The 24,611-nt window shown below is 46.7% G+C and overlaps 1 protein-coding gene across 1 annotated transcript in view; it reads left to right on the forward strand.

Annotated features, from left to right (window-relative positions):
* Window positions 1-22,289, forward strand: part of CDON (cell adhesion associated, oncogene regulated) — a 56,924-nt gene extending 34,635 nt beyond the window's left edge. Inside the window, exons 10-20 of the mRNA XM_074851092.1 lie at window positions 56-230; window positions 1,314-1,442; window positions 2,923-3,129; window positions 3,883-4,064; window positions 6,507-6,612; window positions 9,775-9,897; window positions 11,360-11,587; window positions 12,657-12,931; window positions 15,322-15,401; window positions 20,510-20,769; window positions 21,837-22,289. Coding sequence (XP_074707193.1) covers window positions 56-230; window positions 1,314-1,442; window positions 2,923-3,129; window positions 3,883-4,064; window positions 6,507-6,612; window positions 9,775-9,897; window positions 11,360-11,587; window positions 12,657-12,931; window positions 15,322-15,401; window positions 20,510-20,769; window positions 21,837-22,003 — 1,932 coding nt within the window. The 3' untranslated portion in view covers window positions 22,004-22,289. The remainder of the gene's footprint in view (window positions 1-55; window positions 231-1,313; window positions 1,443-2,922; window positions 3,130-3,882; window positions 4,065-6,506; window positions 6,613-9,774; window positions 9,898-11,359; window positions 11,588-12,656; window positions 12,932-15,321; window positions 15,402-20,509; window positions 20,770-21,836) is intronic.
* Window positions 22,290-24,611: the final 2,322 nt, after the last annotated feature.

Here is a 24,611-nt window from a genome sequence, read left to right on the forward strand (position 1 = left end):
AAGGTATTAAACAGTTCATTGCTGATGTCGAGCTTTCTCTCCCTGTCCGGTGCAGCTGGACGACAGCGTCAGTGCAGCGGGAAGCTGGCACACGGTGCGCGTCCCCGGCAGCGAGAACGAGCTGCGCCTCACCGAGCTGGAGCCTTCCAGCCTCTATGAAGTTTTAATGGTGGCGAGGAGTGCCGCTGGGGAAGGCCAGCCCGCTATGCTGACGTTTCGCACCAGCAAAGGTAGGTGCAGCACAATGTTCCCTGTGTCCTGGGCTTTCGAGGGGACGTTTCTTTAAATTACATCAACTCTGTTGTCTGGGAAGTCACAGATGAAATGTTCTGTAGTTTAGTTGTTAAAGAACAGCCTGTAATAGCTAATATAGCTGTAGGGCAAACTTCCCTGAGCATTACTGGGGCTGTTGGGAAGTAGAAACTATTAAAAGCTTGATAATATTATTTTTGGTATGATTGTTAAGATTTATACTGTAATATAGGTATAACTTGCTGAGCTCCATTGCATAAAGGAGCTAAGTCAGGGAGCAGCCTGTCCTTGTTCAGTTTTTTCAGCGTACCACAAAAGAAACTCTCTGCACCATCAAGTTTTCATGTATCAACAACACTGCTTCTGGTTTGCTTTGCAGACACCTCGGTGAAAATCTCGCAGCTGACCAGCAGCCAGCTGTTCTGATAGTTGCATGCACACAGCGACAAGCCAAAGAGCATTTCTAATCAAAGCAGGTTTTTTTTCCTTTTAAGCTTGGACGCTGGTGGATGCAAACAATCAGATATTTTTCACGCTGAGGTACAAGAACGGGATAGCTTGTAATTTTGTTAAGTAATACATTTGTGAAACCTGTGAGTTCATACGTACGTACTGCCACAGGCCAGAAGTCTGCTCAGCCCAGCGTCCTGGGTCCAGCTGTGGCCTCACGCGGCTTCCGTAGCATTTGTATTGAACCTCTTTCCCTAGAGATGGATTTCAGTGTGCACTTTCCACCACCTGTTGTGATTCTGGGGATGAGAGGGGGCTGTGAAGCCCGGGCAGGAGCCAGCGACATCACTGCAAAGCGCAGGGCTGCAGATGTTATGTCACTTAACCACAGCGAGGAGTCCCTGTGCTGAGGGGGGAAGTCTCCTCTCTTGCTCCCCTGAAGAAACTCCCTAACTGCTATCCTGACTGTTCAGCTTGTGATTTGGAGCCAGGGCTTTAGTCCCCTGCGCTGTAGCGGGTGATTTTGCAGAACAGCACATCGTGAGAGACAATGAACAGCATTTTCTTACCCAGTCCCTGAGCTCATGTCCCGTCTATCAAATGTTTCGTAGAAAAAACATCATCCTCGAAAAACACCCAGGCTCCATCCCCACCGGTAGGCATTCCTAAACATCCCGTTGTTCATGAAGGGACAAATAATTTTGGTGTCGTCCTTCCAGACCTCTCTCGACACAGCGGAGGTAGGTGTATGGATGGTTTGTAATCCACGTGCTAAAAGTTGTGTTGCAAACAGGTGCGTCTGAGTTCCCTTGTGTTACTGCTGCTCTAGGTGCTTGTATGACCTCTTCTATTTCCGATTTACTTCCCCAGGCTTCTTTGATACAGGTATTTTTCCTCTCTTGCGGGACTTCTGTGAGTGAGGTCAGATATCTGCCAGATTCTTCTGTATGTTTCCAGAATAAAAGGTGATAGTTTGTGCTTTTAGGATTAACTGGAAGGTTATCTTACTCCAGTCAGCGAGTCAGCATTTGAAATACCTGCCTTGACACCTCGGCTTTCCGCAGCGATGTTAAGTCGCGAGGCAGTAGTGCATTTCTTACAGACTTTGCGGTATTTGAAGCTCGGAATTTAGCAAATGCGTGCCCTAATCTAGCGAATATATAATATTTCCAAGGATGCTGTTACCTGCATGTATGACTCTCAAAAAATAAGCTTATCACATATAACCCACGTTCTTGCTGCTCGTTTTTAAATCTGCAGTTGCTTTTTGTTAAATACTCTGGCTTTCTCTTTTCTTCCACTATGAAAGCTCCAGAGGAAGAAGGGAAGTGGGAGATGCACATGTTGAGAGTTTTAAGTTCTCAGAGTGGCTTATATCTGTTCTGAACGTTTTCCTGTGGCATCTCAGGGATGGGCTTATTTCTGATGGCAAGAAGATACAACCACTTCCCAGTAGGTGTGATTTTTAGCCTGGTTTCTGGTGAAAACAGCATGTTTATAGTCCTTTTTGTCATCACCCCAGCCTTTAAACTCATTGACCTGATTCAGGCAGACTTACTCAGGGGCTGAGATCTCAAAGGTGACTTGGTATCTAAAATTTTGGGTAAAACCAGAGGTGAGTGGAGAGGTTTTTGTTCCTTGCTCAGTTCCTCCTCTCGTCAGTGCCCGGCTCTGTGTTAATGAACATAAGCTAGCTTAGTAAAGCCTTACATCAGTCAGAATGGTTATAACTGGATTTACTAACACCACCTCTTTCCATTCTCTCTGTTCCACTGCTGTCTGTAACTTCAAGTGAGTTCAGTAAGTATATCATTTGTTGCATGCTTCGTTCTCATTTCTCTGGCCGTACAGCGCTCGTTAGTGTGGGTGGATTGAAATCTCCGTGGGTCTGGGGGAATTCTGGTGTTTGGAAAATGAGAACCAAATTTTTCCGGTTTACTTAGGATGTGTTTCTGTTTCCGTGTAGAGGTGGGTTGGGGTAGTGCAACACCATATTGCTTTTGATTATTAGGTTGATAAATTAATGGATGCCTGTGTTTTCTACTCTTCAGGCAACTTTTTCAGAAGAGTAAAGGGAGTGGTTATTACAGGAGGATGTAAGATTCTCCTTGTCAACACATGAAGTCGAATTTAATCATCAGCAACTAGTTTAATCGGTTGCTACAGAAAATGAAGTTTCAGCTGAGTCTAATCCTCTTGTAACTGAATTTCTCATTCCAGTTCCAGAAGCTCCTGACCGACCCACAATCTCCACAGCGTCAGAATCATCCGTCTACGTCACGTGGATCCCACGAGCAAACGGTGGCTCCCCCATTACCGCCTTCAAAGTGGAGTATAAACGCCTGGGTCGAAACAGCGACTGGCTGATTGCAGCTGATAACATTTCTCCTTCTAAGCTGTCTGTGGAAGTTCGTAACTTGGAGCCAGGTATTAAAACTGGTCTTTCCTTCACCTCAGCTGTTGCTGCTGTTGTCTTTGCTTAGATGACCGTGCTCCTGCTGAGGGCACGCTGCAACGCTTTGGTTGTTTCATTTTTCACTTCTGATTGGATTATTCTGTTTCTGGTCGGTTAGGAGATACTTTTTTGTGTGGAATAGGAGCTCATTACATGAGGTCAAGTTGATTTCTGGCTTTCCAAGTGGAAAAAAAAACCCATCACAATTCAATACACTTTCATGTGGAGAGGAGGGTTGTCTATTATTGCTGTTTTTAACTTAATTGTCCTTCTAGTAAGCACTCGGAATGCAAAAAGAGAAAAATGCATTAATGGAGAAACATCTGTCCTGATTTCTCCCAGTGTCCAGCCCTGAAAGCTCAGGGAAAGAGGAGAAAAGGATGATGATGGGCAACCTTGGGACCATCTTCTCGGTGCCCACCAGTTTGAAGTTTAGGGACTTCCCGAGCTGATGGAGGCATCTCCATCTCTGTGCGTAATAGCCTGTGGATTTTTCTTGAGTGGATTTCCCCAACTACTTCTAGAAGCTGTTTATATTTCTGATGTCCACATTAGTCCGTGGCAAGCAGTCCTATGTTTTTCCTAATTGGACGTTGTGCAAAAAGTACTTCCTAATCTGTTTAGTCTCCTTGAATCCTGCTTCCAGTGCTTGTTTTGCTACAACATCTTTCTCTCACATTTTTTGTTTTGCTACAAGGTCTTTCTTTCCCTTTTTCCCTTAAAAGGAGAAATGTATAGGTTCCGTGTGATTGCTGTGAACAATTACGGGGAGAGCCCGCGCAGCGCAGCGTCTCGCCCTTACCAAGTAGCCGGATTTACCAGCCGCTTTTCCAACCGCCCCATCACGGGCCCTCACATCGCTTACACCGAAGCCATCAGTGACACTCAGATCATGTTGAAGTGGACGGTAGGTATAACTGTCTCCTGTTCTTCTCACAGTTGCAGGGCAATTTTTCCTGTTTTGACTCTTAAAAGGCAAGGATTAAGAGCTGGTGGCGGAGTAGGGAGTGGTGGTTTCCCCTCCCTGAGACGATCTTTTTCCTAGAAGAGCTACTTCATGCTTGTATGGCAGAATTGGGTAACTTACTGGGCTGTTTGCCTCTTAAGCCCTTTGCGCCCCATTTCCAAGCCCCCTTTCCTCCTCCAAGGCAGCCCTGTGAGTTGTTGCTGCCTTTTGCGCTGTCTCCCAGCCTCCCTCCACCTCGCTCTCCCCTTTCTAGCCCCCCGGGGATGCCACGCACCACCTCCTCGGGTTACGCCAGATGGGAGCCCAACTGGCAGCTCCAGTGAGAGGCTGCAGCCGCCTCGGTCCACCTGCTCTGGCAGAGGCAGATCGAGAGGCACCAGTGGGCTTAACTCTGTCCAAACCACTGTTCGTGCCGTGACTTGCGAGCGAGTTGGCTTCGTTTCCTGAAATTCCTGCTGCTTTTGTCAATCCAGGCTGTGATGGCTGGAAGCGGGCACTGCGTTTAAAACCTGCCGTCCTCCCTCGCACCCAGCAGAGGTTTCATGTTAGAGAAACGTTTTCCTTTCCCCTGTTACCTCATCTTTTGTAAACAAGTACTTTAAAGTCGTTATTGAAACCCACAGAAATTCTTTGCTCTTGTTTTGAAATCTAACCCCCGGTATACTTTGGAGGATTTAATGTGTAGAGTTCTCAGGGTTAGTTTGCTCTGCTAGCTCAGCCTTAAGAGATGTTAAGGATAATAAACGTAAAATAACCTCTAGTTCCTCAGGAGGCTGCATAACTTAAAGTGAAATATTCCTTTTTAGAGTGATCTTAACTCTTTCTGAAGTCAAATTGGTCTTAAATTTTCCATTTTCATTAATCACAGAAATTTTTAGGCCGTTCATGGTCAAACCCTAATTGACAGTTTGGAAAGTGATGTGGGAGAAAAGTGTCAGCCCCAGCTCCGTCTCCTCTCCCCACGCCACTCTCCCTTTTTTTGGCTGGTCCGAGGAGTTCTGTGGCAGAGAGCTCTCCTGCAGCCCTGTGAGAATCCCTTGGCCTTGTGCTCATCCACAGCAACAGATAATCCTCTCTTCTGTTGTAGCTTCTGTGCAAACTTCCCCCTACACCTTGATTGCACAACCTTATTTAAAAAAACCCAAACATATTTCAAGGTGATAAGACAGAATCATCGAACGGTTTGGGTTGGAAGGGACCTTAAAGTTCACTCAGTCCCACCCCCCTGCCCCGGGCAGGGCCACCTCCCACTAGCCCAGGTTGCCCAAAGCCCCGTCCAACCTGGCCTTGAACCCTTCCAGGGAGGGGGCAGCCACAGCTTCTCTGGGCAACCTGTGCCAGGGCCTCACCCCCCTCACAGGGGAGAATTTCTTCCTCAGATCTCATCTAAATCTCCCCTCTGTCAGTTTAAAACTGTCACCCCTCATCCTATCCCTACCCCCCTGATCAAGAGTCCCTCCCCCCTTTCCTGTAGCCCCTTTCAGCCCTGGGAGGCCGCTCTAAGGTCTCCCCGGAGCCTTCTCTTCTCCAGCTGAACCCCCCCAACTCTCTCACCCTGTCCTCACAGGGGGGTGCTCCAGCCCCCCCCAAGCATCTTCATGGCCTCCTCTGGCCCCGCTCGAGCAGGTCCGTGTCCTTCTGATGTTGGTGCCACCAGAGCTGGACCCAGCCCTGCAGGGGGGTCTCCCCAGAGCGGAGCAGAGGGGGAGAATCCCCCCCTCGCCCTGCTGCCCACACTGCTCTGGGTGCAGCCCAGCACACGGGTGGCTTTCTGGGCTGCCAGCGCGCGTTGCTGGCTCACAGGCAGTTTTCCACCCACCAACCCCCCCAGGTCCTTCTCCTGGGGGCTGCTCTCCAGCCCCTCCTCGCCCAGCCTGTGTTTGTGCCGGGGATTGCCCCGACCCATGGGCAGGACCTTGCCCTTGGCCTTGTTGAACTCCGTGAGGTTTGCACAGTCCCCCCTCTCCAGCCTGTCCAGGTCCCTCTGGATGGATCCTTCCCTCCAGCGTGTCCCCACCCCACACAGCTCGGTGTCGGTGGGGAACTTGCTGAGGGTGCCTCGATCCCCCTGTCCATGTCCCCAACAAAGGTGTTAAACAGCGCCGGTCCCAACCCCGACCCCTGAGGACGCCCCTCGTCACCGCTCTACACTGGGACATCAAACCATTGACCACAACTCTTTGAGTGAGACCATCCAGCCAATTCCTTACCCCCCCCGTGGTGCGTCCGTCAAATCCACGTCTCTCCAGTTCAGAGACAAGGACGTTGTGTGGGACAGTGTCAGAAGCTTTGCACAGGTCCAGGATATTCAGTGATGACAACTCAGCAGGAGTCAGTTAATATTTTTCTTCTCTAACGCAGTCTTTTATAATTCTCTTTCAGTATATTACATCAAGCAACAACAACACACCCATCCAAGGATTTTACATCTATTACCGGCCTACGGACAGCGACAACGATAGTGACTACAAGAGGGATATCGTGGAAGGTATACACATGCTTAATAACACTACTTGATGGGGAAGAACATTGTGTAGCCATGTTGGCTGTGTTTATATGAAATCTAAACTGCTTTTCCCAAACTAAGTCTTTACAGTATATTTCACAGAAGTAGCTATCTCAACTACATAACGTCAAGTTCTGCCCACACATGAACTTGTTTCTTCCTTCTGAAGCCTCTTCGATGTGGAAATTTGAGAATTAAATACTGGTTTTAAGTTTGTCTTGTACTGCTGCAGGTCCTTAATGTAGGTCTGTTTGAACTGGTTCAGCCTAAGATAGTTGAGTAAAGAGAAGGCAGCGTAACAGATTTAACCCAGGGTAAGCGCATCTCTGTTAGACTGTACGAATAACTAGCTGGCTTTTAAAGTGATTTACTCCAGCACGGACTTTTCTAAGGTAGGTAGTACCTTGTGTGCAAGTGCCCTTCTCTCCTCTTACCTTGCTTAATTACTTACCCTGTTATAAGGAAGTTCCTTTTAGCCTCAAGTGCTGTAGTACGCTACAAATGCAGGTATGTTTGTGCTTCATTTTGCCTTTTAATCAGGTTATTTTTTTCCCCTGTGCATATTAGGTCATCATTTTCCTGGAAGAAGTTATTAGATAATGTCTATATTAGTCCAGAAGTGGAAAACCCTTTTAAAAATATTTTACTTAATGTCCTTATTGCTTGGGCTGAGTAAACGTAGTGATCTCATTCTGTCCCAATGACGTTAATTATTTTCCCCCCTCATGTATTTCAGTTACAAGGGGAATGGGTCTTTATTTTGAAAATTTCCCCCTGCTAGACAATACTCCACATAGTACTTTGATGCGTGACATAAGCTTTTACACACTGTAAAGCTAAGAAAGATGCAGAGTTTCGGCTCAGAGGATTGCTTTAAAGAAGCACACGCGGTCTGCACCTTCATCTGCAAATGTACTTTAGCCTTTGCTAGGCAGAACTCGTGTGTTTATAAATCTTATACACTAAGCAGTGAGTTGTTTAAGTGGGCTCCACTGTGCTGTGAAATTAGCTTGTTTCTGATTTTTTTTTTTTTTTTCCCCAAGAGTGTGTGTGTGTGTATTGAACTCTTTGTGGCAGTCTGAAGCCATTAGCAGCTGCTCTGCTCTGCCAAAGCCTGGAACAGAAACTCATTTGGTGGAAATATTTAAACTTAAACTTTTTCTGTACTGTGCTCCCCTAAATTAGCTTTATTGGGGGTGGGGGGGGGAAGAGAGCTATTTTCAATTAACTTGTGATTGGAAGCATTTGATGTGAAATATGTAGAGAAACATGTGACTTAAGGTATTTTTGCCATAAATCACTTGTTCTTCACTTTTTTCCCCTCTGTTACCTTTGAATTAATCTGTCTGTCTTTTGACAGGGAATTTTATCTTGAAATGGCTGCATGAGTTGTGGAAAAAGTGTTGTGAAGCCTGTATTAACTAAGTACTTGCCGTAGGCTTTCCTTACCGTTTCCTGTTAAGTCTTGCCTTTCGAGACATTCAAAACTCTGCAGAAAACTTTTTTTTTCCCTTATAAATACCGCTACAGGCAAAATCAGATTTTATTTAAAGGAAAAAAAAAAAAGCAAAAAGCTTGACTCAGATGGTTCCTTGGTATCTTTCAGCAACTTAAGCAAAAGCAGGGTAAAATCAGCCCTGTCCTGCATTGATGATCCGAATTTCTCTCTTCTGAGGGTCGTGGAGATTGAATTTTCAATGTAAATGCAGTCTGATGTCAGTTGTTTAAATGTTTTTCCTTGCTAATGGTGCACGAAGAGGACAGTTAAAGTGCCTGTACTGATTCCAGTTCCACTAATGGTTTGAAGCGGAAACCTAAAACCTGGTGTAGTAATTACGAAAGGAATGCTTGGGGGTGGGGGCGACGGGAAAACCGAGTATGAATCTTGGGAAAACGTGCGATTTAGGGAAAGGCCGGTTCCAGCTTCAGCCAGGGCTTGTCTGCTCTCACTTGGGACGCCCGGCGTGCAAGGGATGGAGCTAGAACCGTGTGGGCCGTCCCCTCCGGACACCCCCAAACTGAAACGGGGGCCTCCTGGGTACCCTTTTTCAGCTGGGCAGGGGTATCTGCACCTGGGCTCGGGTCCCAGAGGAGTTTGAACAGAGTCATGGTGACAGCCCCCGCCAGCCGAGCAGGCTTTATTTTTTTTTTTATTAATGCTTAAATCAGTAGGTGGTATGACAGTTTCTTAGAAACAGTGGAAACAGTTCAAGGTGGTATTTTCCAAGAGGGATTACAAGTGCTCAAATAGTTAATTAAACTCCCTTAAAAAAAAAAAAAAAAAGTCGCTGTTTATTAAAATTTGTCACAAGCCTGTGAAAGTAAAAACTGAGAGTGATTTATATGGAAGTGCTCAGTACTTCAGGAGGGTGTCTAAATGAAATGCTGGCTGGGAGCCAGAGATGACAAAACCATCCTATTAGAGAAGATTGCTTGGCTTGGGATCCGTCTCTGCAGGGGCAGGCAGCGCGAGAGACAGCCTCGCTGTCTAATTTTGTTTCCTAGTATGTTTAATAAAATGCACGCTCAATTATTTGCGGTTTTGGCGAAGTTGAGCAACACAGATGTATCCTTCCTGCAAAAAAACGGGCGGCTTCGGTCGGTGCCTCGCATCTGTAGGGGTCTGCGAGAGGGTCTTACCCGAGTGAAGTTTGTCCCCGTCCCAAGTTTAATCTGTTTTCTGTGCCGGTTTTCCCTTGTTACTTGCCCCACGTATCGTAAATAGCTGGTGTAACCCATCCCTTCACCAGTTTCGTGTTTAAGATGCACAGAGCTGCAGTTGATTTTTAAATGTACAGATGCTGCAAACTTGGATGTCTGCGTTTTGAGTGTAGCGACTTCTGGGTTTTGTAGAGAAATTTTTTTTTTTTTAAATCCATTGGAAATACTGAAAAAACCCCACTTTGATTTGTCAGAAGGTTCTAAGAATCTGTTTTGCAAGACAATGCGAGTCTTCTGGTTTCAGATGAGTCCATAAATTGTTAATAAAGGCTTTTGTGCTAACAGGAAAAGCTGCAGTACCCCTGAATTTTATACAGAAAATTTTATACAGACGCTGCGACATCCTCGTACCTAATTCTGGCTCATGCAAGTAAACGAAATGAGCTGATTTTTTTTTTTTTTTTTTTTTTCCTCCCCCCATAGGTACAAAGCAATGGCACTTGATCAATCACCTGCAGCCAGAAACATCTTACGACATTAAAATGCAGTGCTATAACGAAGGTGGTGAAAGCGAGTACAGCAACGTGATGATCTGCGAAACCAAAGGTGAGCGCCGAAACCGCGCGGGACTGCGCGAGGGTGGCGTTTTGTGGCGTGAAATATCTGCTGTGTTGAATTGTTCTGCGGTGCGAAAGTCAGCTGCGATGAAGACTGTAATTTTCTGGAATGTTTTGGAGGATTGTTTTGTCTTCCGAAGCTGGGATTGTTTTGAACATATGGAAACTGATACCTCGCACTCCCCAGAAAGGCTCTCAGCAAAGCTCTGCAGATTTGCCTGCTCTAAGAGATAGTGGTGTTGTTCTGGGTTGTTGGCTTTTTTTTTTTTCCCTGCTGTGCTGATAGCCTCTCCTTAGGAGACAACCATGCTCTTGAAGATGACAGAATTGATTTGTACGTCTGTTTTATGTCTCTGGGGCTCTGTGACACGTTGTATAAGTGCAGACCGCAGCAATTGATGGTTATGTTGGCTGCCTCCATCACTAATCCTGCATGCCTCTGGCACAAAGTTTGTACTGTTCTCTGGAAGTGTCAGATATGGCAGTCACATTTATTTTGCGAAGAATTCCTGTCTCCTTTAATCTCTAAAACCAAGTAAGGCTGTAAAGGGAAAATGCAGACAGTAAACTTCAAATGCAGCGCTATGAAAAAATGTTTTTAAAACAAAAAAAAAAAAAAGAAAAAAGCCCTCTAGGAGCGGAAGCATCGAAATTTAGCTAAGTTAGTAGCAAAGCCTTTGAAGGAAGGGCTGCAGGGCTTCAAGGCTGCGTGCACAGTTGGTCTTCATCCTGCAAGGAGTATTACTTTCTTCCCTAATTTTAAAATTGGCAAGATGTAATCTGTCGTTCATACTGACTGTTCCTTAAAATGTGTCTCCTCCAGGCTTACGGGGGTGATCCAGCTTATATAAGATATCTGCATGGAGGTGCTTGTGTCTCTCTGACCAGCTTCTCTCCTAAGCCAGGCACCTCTTTTAGGTTTTTAGTGTTAAATCAATCTGAGCCATGGTGTTCTGAAAGCGAAGGTAAACTTAATTCCTGGGTTAAACCAGCATCTCATTTTCAGTGATTTTTCTGTTCAGCTCTTAGTATCTTCAACAGTATGGTTTTGAAAACGGGGTTAGCAGGGTTCACATCAGATAAAATTAGGTCATCTGGCAGTGGTTAGGTGATAGAAATGCATGTTGTGGTTTTTCCTGCCCTCAGAAGTGGAAAGATTTGCGCTCTTTCAAGTTGGGAGTTAGTGCAGTTCTAGCCATGCCTATGTCGAGTTGCTTGTTAAAGTTTTGAGTGACCTCAATGAGAGGGTTAGCAAGCTGGGTAACAACCATTTTCCAAGGCAAATAGTCATTACCCAATAGCAGTTGGCCTTCTCGTTATAGGTTTTAATATTGACTTGGAAGCTTTCTTTTGGAGGCACGAGGATTCTAACTCAGCAGTAATTATTTTCATTTTGTAATGCAAAGACCCATTTAGCAAACGTACCCCTCCTCGTCTCTTATTTCCTCCAGTGAAACGCACCCCGGGAGCATCTGAATATCCAGCGAAGGACCTGAGTACGCCACCGAATCCCCCCGACCGCGCTGGGGGAGGCGGAGCTGGGCCCTCCAACGGCCCCGTGCGGAGCAGTGACATGCTCTACCTGATCGTGGGCTGCGTCCTTGGGGTGATGGTCCTTATTCTCATCGTTTTCATTGCCATGTGCCTCTGGAAGAACCGTCAGCAAAACGCCATGCAGAGTGAGGGTTTTTGGTTGTTTTTTTCCCCATTAGTAATGTTCATAATATGCTTTATGAATGGGAAGCAGTTTTGTGTTACAAGCCAACTGGCATTTATTTGAGACTTGGACTTTTTGGGTATACCTTAGGTGAAGATGTGGGGTGGGGCTTTTTTTGGGGTTGTTTTTGTTTTGTTTTAAGAGCAGCAATGTCTCCATTTCATTGTATCGCTGCGTTGCTGCGCAGTTGTGCTGCGGTTTCACCCAAAGAATGATGTGTGAAATGCCTGGGCACAGTTTCTTCAGCTTACATTTAACTTCAAGCACCTGCGTAGGTTCCTGCTGATTGCCGTGGCAGAACTTGTGTGTAATCATAAGTACTCCTTAAAATGTGGAGACTTAAACCCCAGATCTCTCCCTCACGTGCATCTCTGGAAAGAAAGAGAACTTGCAGCACTTGGAGGCCTTGTTACCTCTCAGTCCGTCCACAATAAAATGGAGTTCCATGTCCAAGTCTTTCAGAAGGTGTTAATAAGGAAAACCTGCCAGTTTGCAAGTAGGAGCCTTGAGCAGACGCGCTGGAGATGAAGCGGGCTTTGCGAGGTGCTCTGTACCCACCAAACGATCCTGTGCTAGCAGAATCTTTCCAGTAGGCTTTTCTGTTCCTAAGGCATGAATCAGCCTTGCTCTTTCCACAGCCTGTGGTTATTTTTAAATGTCCTTACTCTGACAAAGAGAAATGAAGCAAAACTTCTTGCAAGATAAGATAGTGTCTTCAACTGCAGCCCAGAGAGATTTTTCTGGAAGTGGTTCGTAGCAGATGGCAGAGGGCCCGTTGACTGTACGAATGACCAGTTTTTAGGACGCTCTTTGCAGTGACTGACGTCAGCTGAGTCCCTTCAGACCAGCGTTCCTGGTCTGTTCTCCAGGGTGTGGCTGTTTTCCATTTCTGCATTTGGGTAGTAAGCCCTTAAATACTACAGTTAATTTACAAAAGCTGTAGAAAGAGAAAATAAGTTTCTTTTGTTTCTTGGAGATGCTCATTGAACTTCTCATGTGGCAGTAAATACGCTTTCGGTAATCTCTTGCAGAATATGACCCTCCTGGTTATCTCTATCAAGGGGCAGATCTCAACGGGCAGATGATCGAGTACACGACCTTACCCGGCACGAGCCGAGTCAACGGCAGCATCCACGGGAACTTCCTCAGCAACGGCGGCCTCAGCAACGGCTGCCCCCACGTCCATCACAAAGTGGCTAACGGAGTTAACGGGATCATGAACGGAGGAGCTGGGCTCTACCCAGGGCACACCAACTCCCTGTCCAGGACGCACATGGACTATGAACATCCCCACCATCTTGTGAACGTAAGCTCTCACAGCGGGTGGAAGGCTCAGCCTAGACCTTAGGATTTATTCAGAGGCCGTAGAAGCAGACTGAATCTGGGTGGGGGAAATACTTATCCATTGATAACAGCTAGTTCCACTAAATTACTTATCCCAGAGGAAGCAACTGGGCTGATATTTCTGATACAAACATCACGGTTTTCATTTGAGACTATCGGATGACGGCAAGAATTCCACTTACTCTGGGAAATCTGCCTCTACCCTCCTCCTAACAGCATGTAAGCTCTGAGAATGCTTCAGTACTGGGCTGAGATGCTTTGCTTGTACATATGGTATTTCTCAATCTTCAAGTTAAATAGATTTAATTATAGCTGCTTATTCTGCAGCTTTATGGATCACCCGTTTTTCCCCCACCTGTTTCAGATCTGTAACTCTAAGCAACGCTATTAATTATGGCAAGGCACGAATGTAGCAGGAGGCTCCATAAAATAAAATGCCCCATACATCTTGAAATGCAGCAACGTAATAATGCTGTCTTTTTTTTTTTTTCTCAGTCCCTTGTTTGTGACTGTTGAGACAGGCTCACTTTTTGTTTTGAAATTTGAAATAAAATTAAAAACTAATTTCAGTCTGTGATCCAGCCTTTGTATGCTGTGGAAAAATACTTCATTTGCTGAAATGTGTCCCGTTTCCAAGAGAGAATAATGATTTCATTATTGTCTATGGAAACAGATGGCTTGCATTCAAACTTACTAAACTTACTCAAAACTGTGAACATTGCCCAGGAAAACTGAAAGAAAAAGTTCAAAAGTCTGAATAACCCATGCTGTTTCTGGAGAAAAAAAAAATGGGGCTATTGTTTGTGTTAGTAATTGAACACAAGCACTTCATTTTATTGAACAACAAATTCGCACTTGCACAGTAGTTACCACTTCAGTTAACTCCAGCTTGGAGTCCAGACCAGTTGGTTCATCACCTGATTCTGTCTTGGGTCAGACTGCGTAGCAAGAAGTGCTGGTTTTTTGGTGGCTTTCAAGAGCAGCTGAGGCCCAAATCATGTTTTTTGGACCTGTCCAACCCTCCCAATGAGTGAAACTCTTCAGAAGTCTCCAAGCCCTCAGGAGGGGAGGTTCTGCAGTGCTCAAAAGCTCATCCGAGAGAAAGCCTGGGGGCTTGCATTGATGTTTTGTCCCTCCTATTTTATTTTTTTGGGGGGAGAAGGAAGGAAATACAGATGTAGTAACACAGGTCTCGGTGCTTGGAGCTCCTCTGTGCCACGAGATGGGATGCGCAACGCCGCGGCCTCGTCACGAAGAGTTGACTGGGTTGAGTTTTTCTTTTTTTCTTCTCCATATTGTAGAAAGTTTGAGTCACGCGATCTCTTCCCGCGTAGAAGGACTGGGACTGGCATGCGGGTGAGGCAGTGCAGAGGAACAGGATGTTCTCATCCTCGTTAGGACTCTCTTTATTGTTTCATTGATTGGCCTAAATGAGGAAGAGAAGCTGGCCAGGATGGCAATCAAGACTAATTAGGCATTTCCTCAGTGCTCCCTATGGCACTGAGCGGCTTCAAAAACTGAAGGATAAAGCCCTGTTTTTGCAGAAATAGGGATTGTTAGAAGTTCCCGACCACTCGAAATCTCAAAAGCCAGGTGAGCTTTCCCAAACTGCTCCCCTCCCAAGACACGCCGTGGTAGCCTGGCTCCACAGCACCGTTTTCAAGCGGCTCCCGCATCAGTGTCCGCCTAGTCCTTAACAATGAGGTATGTGTTAATCTGGGCATTTTTACTCGCTTGTAATGGCCCCTTCAGCCAAAACTAACAACACAAAATCCCTCTCACCCAGAGTCATTGCTGGCTAAGGAATTACCCCATCTGTAAAAATATTAAATGTTTCAAAAATCAGTGTAGCGAGGTAAACTGATCTAATCGGAGTAATTACAGGAAAGTGGGATGGGTTTATGTTGTGACATCAGCCCTGCAAATTTAATACTGCGTCTCCCCAGTCGAGCACAGTTTGCTAACGAACAGCAATTTGCTTTCGTGTCTGTCATCAATGTTAAAAATAAACATATTTACAGTGTGTTTATTAAATTAAACCTGAGTGTATTAAGCTGAAAACAGACCAGGGAAATTACCACATACTTGTCTAAGCTGCAGTTATTTACTTTTCTCTGACACACATGCTGGCAAAACCCCTCCACTTGACTTTGTATAATAGCTCAGTGTTGCCGTGCCGCGTTCCGGGGCCGGGATCTGAAGATTGATAAGGTGATTAGAGTTTGAAAACGAAGCGAAAGGGCTTGGGGGCGCTGGCTTGAGCTGCACTGCCTCTTCCGCGACTGCCTCTTGGATGTTTGAATAATGATTGATTAATTTTGAATTTTTTTGTGTTAATCCTTCCTGCTGCAGGGTGGCGGGATGTACACAGCGGTGCCGCAGGCCGACCCCTCGGAGTGCATCAATTGCCGGAACTGTCGGAACAACAACAGGTGATGTAAAACTCGCGCGCAGGCGGGACCTTCGCCGACAGACGCCCTCGCTCTGGGCGCTGTGTGGTAGCCAGGGCAAACAAAATCAGAGAGCTCGAGTCCCGAGTGAGGGCCTGGAGGAGCTCGATGTCAGCGTATGACTCGGGGAGCGGTTGGTGATTGTCTGGGGATGGAGTAAAACAAGTTATTAAACCCCCGGAGCTCATCTTGCCCAACATATTCCTCTGACGCTCTCTAGGAAGCGAGGCAGGTTGGGCACTGGATTATTTATTTTTTTTTAAACCTTATTTCCTGTGTTTTCTTCAGTTTTGAGATAACAAAATCATTCCATATGGAGTTTGTCAAATGGGATTTAATTGGTCTCTGTATTTTACATTTCCTGCCGTTCTCTGAAGAGCAGCAGCGAGCTAGACTTGCAGCTCTGCTTTCACAACGCTGTTCTTTGTAAACCGTGGGATTTGAGGTTCTTCAGGAGCAGTTTGGGCAGCCATTGTCAGTGTGGGATACGTTTTTTTGCATGAGGAAAAGGATTCTTGTATAGAATAAAGGAAAATCCGTCTCCTACATTGTAGCTGGGAGTCTGGATTTTTATTAGGTTTTTCGCTTTTGAAAGTTTTAAAGAATATCCTTCCAGGCTTCTGACTAGATCTCTGGTTATTTTAATGACTAAAAATAGGACTGAAAGTGAGACATGCTGGACTGCTCTGGTAAATTCTGGATTTTTTTTCAATCATACTTTGAATTTTCTGTCTCATTAAAATTGTCAGCTGCCTTTAGGTGTCCATCTGGAGAAGCCGAGTTGACGTTAGGCTGGTTTTGAAGGCAGAAAACACGTTCACATTATTTTTGTGGTTTTACTCTTTAAAATCTAACTTATAGGCCTTAGATTCTTCCTCCTTCCATAAATACGTGCGTGAGGGTGTGATGGAGATGGGCTGGGCACGCTTTGTCTGGAGCAGTGTCGTGGCTGCTCTCTGGGGAAGGCGAGCTACCGTTTCCTTAGAAGCCAATTGTCTGTTTTCAAGGCAGGCTGTGTAGCAGCAGTCATCAAGATGCCTACGACCGGCCGTAATTCGGAACATGCTGTATGTGTTATGCTGTAATTAAGAGCTCGCTTTCCAGTTTTAAGCATATTTTGAATTTAATTTAATAGATTTTTAATTGCTCTTTTTCTTAAGAAAGCAGGGGGGAATGGGTTCCATCCTCTGCAACTGTACTCTTCCTCCCAGATGGGTCATCAGCAGGGTCTGAACTTTGAGTTTTCACATCCCGGTTCTATATTTGACTGCTTGATAGAGAAACAAGTTGTCCTTTACAGCTGCCTTACCCCAGAGGGGACCATTAACCTCCATTTGGCAGGAGAGCTGCACAGCAGGGACCGCTCCGTTCCCTTCCTGGTGCTGGGGGAATGGAAGGAGGACATGGGAGAGGGGAACGGGGAGGACCAGAAACGTGCCTGAGGATTACACCAGGGGCCAGAGCGAGGAGGAGGAGGAGGAGGAAGGCCTGGTGGGTTAGTGCAGTCAAGTCAGTAGGTTTTGGCAAGTGGGAATTCGGGGCTGGAGTCTTCTCCCTGTCAACCTCGTTATGCAGGTAAGGGCTGTCCCCGCCACCTGGTTTGTGTGTAAAGAGGACCCACGCCTTGTCCCATCTCAAATTATTGCCCTTTGTGTACTAAAACCAGGCAATTTCCTCTGCAAAACGCCCGCGTGATAACAGAGGACGGTAGGTTCAAGTGGAAACGCCTCTAGCAGGGTGACAGTCTCTAGCTCGTGAGCACTTCAGGTGCACGTGGCCTTGCTCGTACATTCCACCTTGGCGCTGCTAATTCCTAAATGAGCCCATTTCCACTGCAAGCCTGGAGTTATTGCTGATTTGGGTTGAATTTAGCAGTCGTTTGAGTTGTGACCACGTGCAAATGAATCCTAAAGGTTTAGCATATTTAATAGCTGGCTACCACGGCTGTTCTCAGCCATAGCCATCTCGGAGCAGGTTTTGTTATTACAGTGGTGAAATCCCTCGGTCTTCTGTTTAAATTAGCACTTTATGCTCTCATAACTGCTCGTGGAGGATTGCCAGAGGTAGAAGTTGCTGAAACGTGGGTACCCGCTTTGCTATTGTGGACAAAGCCGGTAAGACGAGTGTGGTTTGCGCTTGTTACGTTAGGATTGAGAACTGATTTTTTTTTTTTTTTTTTTTTTCCTTCTCTGGTGCTTTTGCATTAAAACTTTCTGGATACCTGCTGGTTGCAGAGGAATTTACAGTTTTGCACATCTCTTCTTTGCAGATTCGCTGTATTCTGATCAGAAATCTGAAATACACGTTTCAAATAAAGCAGTACCGATCTGTTTTTCCAGCTTTTTCAATCTAAATTATGCTCGTGTGGGCTTTTAACTTAGATTTTAGTTTGGTAGGATTTTAGCACTGAAAACTGATAGAAAATGTGTTGCCTGCAGCAGGGATTTTGCATCACTATTCATGCGCACTCTGCTCTGGATATAGATGGCTGGTTTCCATCAAAATGTGGTTATTTAAGCTTAAAAAATTGACTGCTGTCTTGAAATGTCATTCGAGCTTGTACAGTAATACAAAGAGCTACACTGACCTCTGTATCTTTAAAAAGAAACCCCCATAAACATGCAAAACCAAACATTTTAAATGGGTTCCACTAAGGGTGGTTTTTTTTTTTTCCCCTTAAATAATAAGTGAGCGCAGTCAAAACCTCTGCGGAAAGAAATGCAAACTAATAAATGGATTTGTTTGAAGACCAGATGTGTTTCATGTGGATTCTTCAGTGGCTTCTGTGGTATTTTGGTACTTGGAATAATGATTTTGGAGGCAGTTATGGGAGCGGAAGGACAAAATAGGAGAGCGAAGGTTGAAAATGAAGCTTGGTGCTGCTCCGTCCTCGCAGCATTCAGGAGGGGAGTGGGCTCCCGGGGTGACACTGCAGCTGCTGGAGGGACCCCCCCTTGTCTTGTATGTTGGCTTTGCAAGTGAAACAGCTGCCTGAGGGGAAACGTGCTCCGGTTCCTCCTCTAGAAAGTTTATTTGTGGATGTTCTGTTGCTCTTTCAGTTCTGTCGGTATTGGTGGTGGTTTCAGGTGAAAGTATAAACTGAGGCTCCGAGTGAGTTTGTAGGACAAAGTCCCTCGAGCATGATGGTTTTATGCATGGCCGTCACCTTTTTAATGCAATAAAAGTGGTTTCTGGGGCTTGGGCAGGAGCTTGCTGCGATTGCCAAGCTTAACGTCTCCTGGTTTTAAATCTGAGTTTAGTACTTTGGTGCTGAGGGCTCAGCTGCTGTCAGAGTAGGATACTGATGATGGCCAAGTCCATCTTCCCCTGCCTCTTTCAGCATCAAAATCATCAGTTTTGGGCCAGAATCACTGTGAAGAAAAGTGCTGTGCTACCAGATAAGCTAGCACCCGAACAGCCTGATCCCAGGTATTAATTTTTATATCTCAAAATGCCACTGCTTAGGTAGCGTCCCAGAAATAACCTGTAGCGAGATGCATCAGGCGTGTCACCGCGGGCAGAAGAGGCGATGAATATATTTAAATTTTGCAGAAAAAAAAAAATAAAGAAAAGGCTCTGAGTTGTATCTGTATCAGTATATCACAGAATCACAGAATTGTCTAGGTTGGAAAAGACCTTGAAGATCATCCAGTCCAACCATTGACCTAACATTGACAGTTCCCAACTCCACCAGATCCCTCAGCGCTGGCTCAACCCGACTCTTCAACCCCTCCAGGGATGGGGACTCCCCCCCTGCCCTGGGCAGCCCATTCCAACGCCCAACAACCCCTTCTGCAAAGAAATCCTTCCTAAGAGCCAGTCTGACCCTGCCCTGGCGCAGCTTGAGGCCATTCCCTCTTGGCCTGGCGCTGGTTCCTTGGGTCAAGAGACTCATCCCCCCTCTCTGCACCCTCCTTTCAGGGAGTTGTAGAGGGCCATGAGGTCTCCCCTCAGCCTCCTCTTCTCCACACTAAACCCCCCCAGTTCCCTCAGCCGCTCCCCATCAGACCTGTGCTCCAGACCCTGCACCAGCTTCGTTGCCCTTCTCTGGACACGCTCGAGTCATTCAATGGCTTTTTTGGAGTGAGGGGCCCAAAACTGAACCCACTCATCGAGGTGCGGCCTCACCAGTGCCGAGCCCAGGGGTAAGATCCCTTCCCTGTCCCTGCTGGTAAAAACTTGAAGCCTGTTTAGCCTTCATGAGAGCGTTTTGGAGCATCGCTGGCTCGCGGTGGGTTTGAACACTCCATCCTTACCCCGATGCTTTGCTTTTATCTGCGGATCCCTCTCTGTTCCGCGCCGCGGAGCGTTCTGGGGGGGAGCTTCCCAAAGCTCGTGGCAGCTGTACAAGTGAACCTTTCGTGGTAATTATGGTTTTGTATAAAACCACACTGAAGCGTGATTCTTTTTTGGGCTTTCTTACGTAGGAATTGCTTATAAAAGTGTTCGCAGAGGCCACGTTGTTCACGGGGCTCCCAACACCGTAGGCGTTTTCCCTGCTTGCTGCAATGGTACGCATGTCTCTTAAGGTCCAGCTCCTTTTTGTTTAGAGGTTAAATAGCTTGGCTGTAACAACGGATTTAGCAGTTTGACTTCAATTTCACAACCTTACGCACATGTTACGGGGCCACAATCTCAGTCACACAGCACAGGGAGGTTTATATTTATAATATTGCATATATTTTTCTAATCTGCGTTCACTGCGATAACGCTTAGTGTTTCTTTTCCAAGGTACTTAAGTTTGCTGTTTGGGTTTCAAACTTGAGCTCTTTTTCTTGGCAGTGAAAACCCATTTTATGGGGCTGCCTTGATGGAGAAATGGACTCGTGAGTCAGGTCAGCGGGTCACAACCGACGGGGGATGTAACTGAGCGCATGTTTTGAATGTTTTCAGCTGTCTGTTGGGGTTGATCCTTTTCTTAATGTCAGGATTGATCAAAAAATGTACGTTAAGCGTATTTGGCAAGCCCTCTGACTGTTGTTACCATGAGTGATATGCAGTAAAGTACTTCAAAATTGCAGTTTCTCAAGAGAAGTGGTGGAAAGAAGCAGCTCTGAGTAACCCTGCTTGGGCTTGTGTCCTGCCTGCAGGTGTTTCACCAAAACCAACGGCACTTTCAGCAGCAACGCGCTACCCGTCGTGCCCATCGTAGCACCTTATCAGCAGGATGGTTTGGAGATGAAGCCCCTCAATCACCACGTCATGGTGGCCATGTGCTTGGCCTCCAGCGTCCCGGAGTGCAGCGCCCGGCTGGAGGAGGAGGATGGCAAGGAGAAGACGGAGCAGCCCTCTGCTCAGCATCTCTGCTGTCGGGAAGGCATGAACCAGCTCTCTGTGGATTACACGGACGGTAAGGCATCCTGGAGAGGCGAGCGCCCGCCTTTGAAGCCGGGAATAATCTGTAGGACGGCTGTAGGGCGCTTAATTTATTGCGGAGAAGCTGGTAATTAAGCCCACAAAAAAACCCTGGCTTTTTGAGAAAGATCAAGCGTTCAGCCTTTCCCATGGTGGAAGAGAGGAGCGGCCATGCTCAGGTGCTGTCGTGCCCTGTGTGATTGATGCCTGTAAACGAAGCTCATCAAGCAGGCGCGCTCCAGATAACGAGCCTGTGACTGATTTATGTTGGCTCACAGTTGCCTGCACCTACAGCATACCCGTGGCCTCCCGAAACTGCTCAAATGCTACTTAATGGAGTTTTCCCCTAATGAGCAGGCGTCCGTGATGGCCTAGAGCCATCCTGTAGGCAGGAGGAGGGGCAGAAATTTAAGTGGGAGTTGGGCTGAACTAATCGACCTGACTGATTCGATATCAGCCGATGCTCTGAGCTGCTGCCTAATGTTTTGTGCCTTTCTTCTGACAGGCAATAAATAATTATGGGCATAAAAGAAAGCAATTTTTAGAAGGGTTATTTGCTGGATTTCTCTGGACACATTCTTGAAGGAATCGTATATGAAGAGAGATTTCTGTATATAAGCTCAGATCATGTTTATCTTCACAATTTTTTTGGTCACAGAATCATTATATATTGCGAAGTCAGTGTATTTGGTATCTCTAGGATTTTTGCAAACATGCAAGGGTCACTTGTTGAGAATTCCCAAAGAGCCCACTGGATGTTTTTTAAACACAGTCCTGTATTTTCCCATCATATAATTAGCAATCAAATGTGTCCACAGGACAAATTCTGGACCATTGCAGTGTACGGCCTGAGGCAGGTACGGTTTGCTCATTCCAGTGGCATTATGGGAATGAGCCTGAGCTCAAAGGGCATCACCTGCTCCTATTAATCTGAATTTTTTGGGCTTGTGGATCTGTTGAGCTGAAAGAGGAGATGATCTACTCATAAAAATAAAAAAAACAATCACCACAACCCAAAAAAACCCCAGCAATCAACCAACCTGCCCTGCTCTTGCTTTGCAGGTGACAACTGCGTGCACTCGGAAACATCGAACCACATTTTGAGCTGGAGTCCCCTGATTCTGCAGCCTGTTTCGAAGGACTGTAAGGAAAAACCAGGATGGAGTTCATCCAGAGTCACCTTAAATGGTTCTGGGGACCTTCGGCAGCTCCAGCTGCAGGAAACCTGAGGAAGTGACCGTTGTCCCCACTTAACGCCAGTAACTGCACAGCAGAGTCGCTGAAAGGGAGTGATGGGGGGATGTTAATTATAACAGAGAGAGTCACTATTTATTTTTTTGTAGTAGTGTCATATGAATGTATCTTGTTTTTAAAAATGGTTGCCTTTTTATATTATTTATGCCTTGAAATTCCCTTTTTTTTTTTTTTTTTTCTTTCCCCCACCCCACACCGCGAAACTAGCCTGGTTATGTGTATAAAAAAGAATTGTAATAATATAAAGAACAACGATGGGAAGTTTGGAGTGTGTTTTCCGTGGCGTATCACCAGCACAGGAAGCGCTTCTGAGGAGTCTGATCCAGGGATTTAGCGAAGCGGGTCCGGTACTTGTGACCGATGGCTGCCGCGCCGCTGGCAGCTCGGCCTCGCAGTCCTCCAACCCTCCTTTCCACGAACGCCTCCTGTCCTCTTTCACTTTCTCTTGGAAGAACCCAGTGGGTAAATACAAAAAAATAAACAAGAAAACTGAACTTGGGCTGAGTCCGCACAGCGCGGCTCGAGGAGCAGAGCCCAGTTTGGTGACGGTTTGTGTCGTCCGGGGGTTGATAACGCTTGTGTTTGCAGAAGCACGAGTGAAAATCCAGCCTGTCTCACCTTCCCGCTTGCAGAAGTCCAAAATCCCGTTCAACTGTGCGTTTAACCCCTCGGTTTCAGGGAATGCTCACAGCTTCAATAGCCTCTGAGACGAAACAAGTTGCGTCGAAGCAGCTCCTGCTGGCCGTAAGAAACCTGCCTGCCCCTCGGATACAGCATGATGTAGGTGTTGCAGCATTAACTGCAGGGTTCAGGGTTTTTGCTTTTTTAATTTTTTTTTTCTCCTTTCCAAATTTAATCAGAGCAAATAAACCGGTGCTTGTAAAGCACTCCCCCCCCCCCCCCCCCCCCCCCCAAAAAAAAAACCCCGAGAGCGCCTAACCCCAGAAATGAGGCGCATAAATTACAATTACAGCCGCCCCGAGGCGACGTGGGTGCAGCACCTTTTGGTGGAGGGATTATTTTTCTCGGCTGGCGGCGGGGCGGGACGGGAGGGAGCGATGCCGGCCTGGCTGGAACTGCTGGAACCCCTCGGGGAGCTGCGGGGCTGCAGGTGCAGCGAGCGGCGGCGTTCCGGGGAGCGATTTCCCTTCGAGAAGGCAGCTCTTGCCTCGGTAGCTGCATCTCTCCGTGGGCTGTTTAAAGTGTTTTTATTCCTTTTAGTGTATTATTTATAAATCTATTCATTTTTTGGCCTTTTGTTTTTAGGGTTGTGCGTCCTTCCAGACAGAGCTGCTTAATTCTGAAGCTCCCAGCGCCGCCAGACGTGCGGGCTTCGACTGCCACCTACCCCAGAGCCGCCGCAAAGCCCCGCTCCTCCCTCTTCACTGATCTCCTCTGCTGAACCCGGCCTTCTCCATCCGCTCCTCGCAGCGTGGCTTTACCCTCGCTGGCTTTTTCCTTCGCCAGACCTGCTGCAAGGCTTTCCCCGGCTTCCGCTGGAGATTGGCAGGCAAGTCGTTGGGTTTTACCTCTGGCTGCTCTGTTTTCCCCAAACGCTGAGGTTTAACCACATTTTTAAATGAGCTCGCTTAAATCAGACCCTGCACATGCTCCCCTTTACCATGGTTGTGTCATATAAAGACGCTATATTTTCCTAAACAGCTGTAATATTCCTTCAAAAATGTTACGTGTTCTGACATTGTGTAGTTTTTGCGGGGTTTTGGGGTAGGATTTTTATTTTTTGGGGTGATTTGATAAAGAGAGTGATGCTTCTTTGTGGCAGAAGTGGGCGTTAATACTCCACAGGCACTGAAGTGAGGTTGGTTCTCATTGTTTGATACTTCCTGACAGGTTATTAACAAATACAGGAGAAAACAGCCAGACGTGCTCTCGGGTATCACACACACCAGAAGCCAAGGGCCAAGGAAACTGTGGACACTCGACCTTTTCCTTGGACGCTGCCTCCCTGCGTGCTTGCACTGATGTGGGCAAAAAACATCAGTCATACCTATTTTTAACAGCCTGCAGTTTGGCCTGAAAATGGGGATTTTGGGGTGAAGATGAGGACCCCTTCCTACCCCATCACAGCTTTGTGCCTGTCATTGCAACGCATCAAATTCAGCGTGATCCCAAAGCAGCATCCACAGCCTTGGGCTGAGGGCAGAGCTTTGGCCCTTGTTTTTTTTTTTTTCACAGAATCACAGACTGGTTTGGGTTGGAAGGGACCTTAAAGTTCACTCAGTCCCACCCCTCTCCCCCATGCAGGGCCACCTTCCACTAGCCCAGGTTGCCCAAAGCCCCGTCCAACCTGGCCTTGAACCCTTCCAGGGAGGGGGTAGCCACAGCTTCTCTGGGCAACCTGTGCCAGGGCCTCACCCCCCTCACAGGGGAGAATTTCTTCCTCAGATCTCATCTAAATCTCCCCTCTGTCAGTTTAAAACTGTCACCCCTCATCCTACCCCCACACCCCTGATCAAGAGTCCCTCCCCCCTTTCCTGTAGCCCCTTTCAGTCCTGGGAGGCCACTCTAAGGTCTCCCCGGAGCCTTCTCTTCTCCAGCTGAACCCCCCCAACTCTCTCAGCC

This window comes from Strix uralensis, chromosome 26 (genome assembly GCF_047716275.1).
Source record: "Strix uralensis isolate ZFMK-TIS-50842 chromosome 26, bStrUra1, whole genome shotgun sequence".
Classification (NCBI taxonomy): Eukaryota; Metazoa; Chordata; class Aves; order Strigiformes; family Strigidae; genus Strix; species Strix uralensis.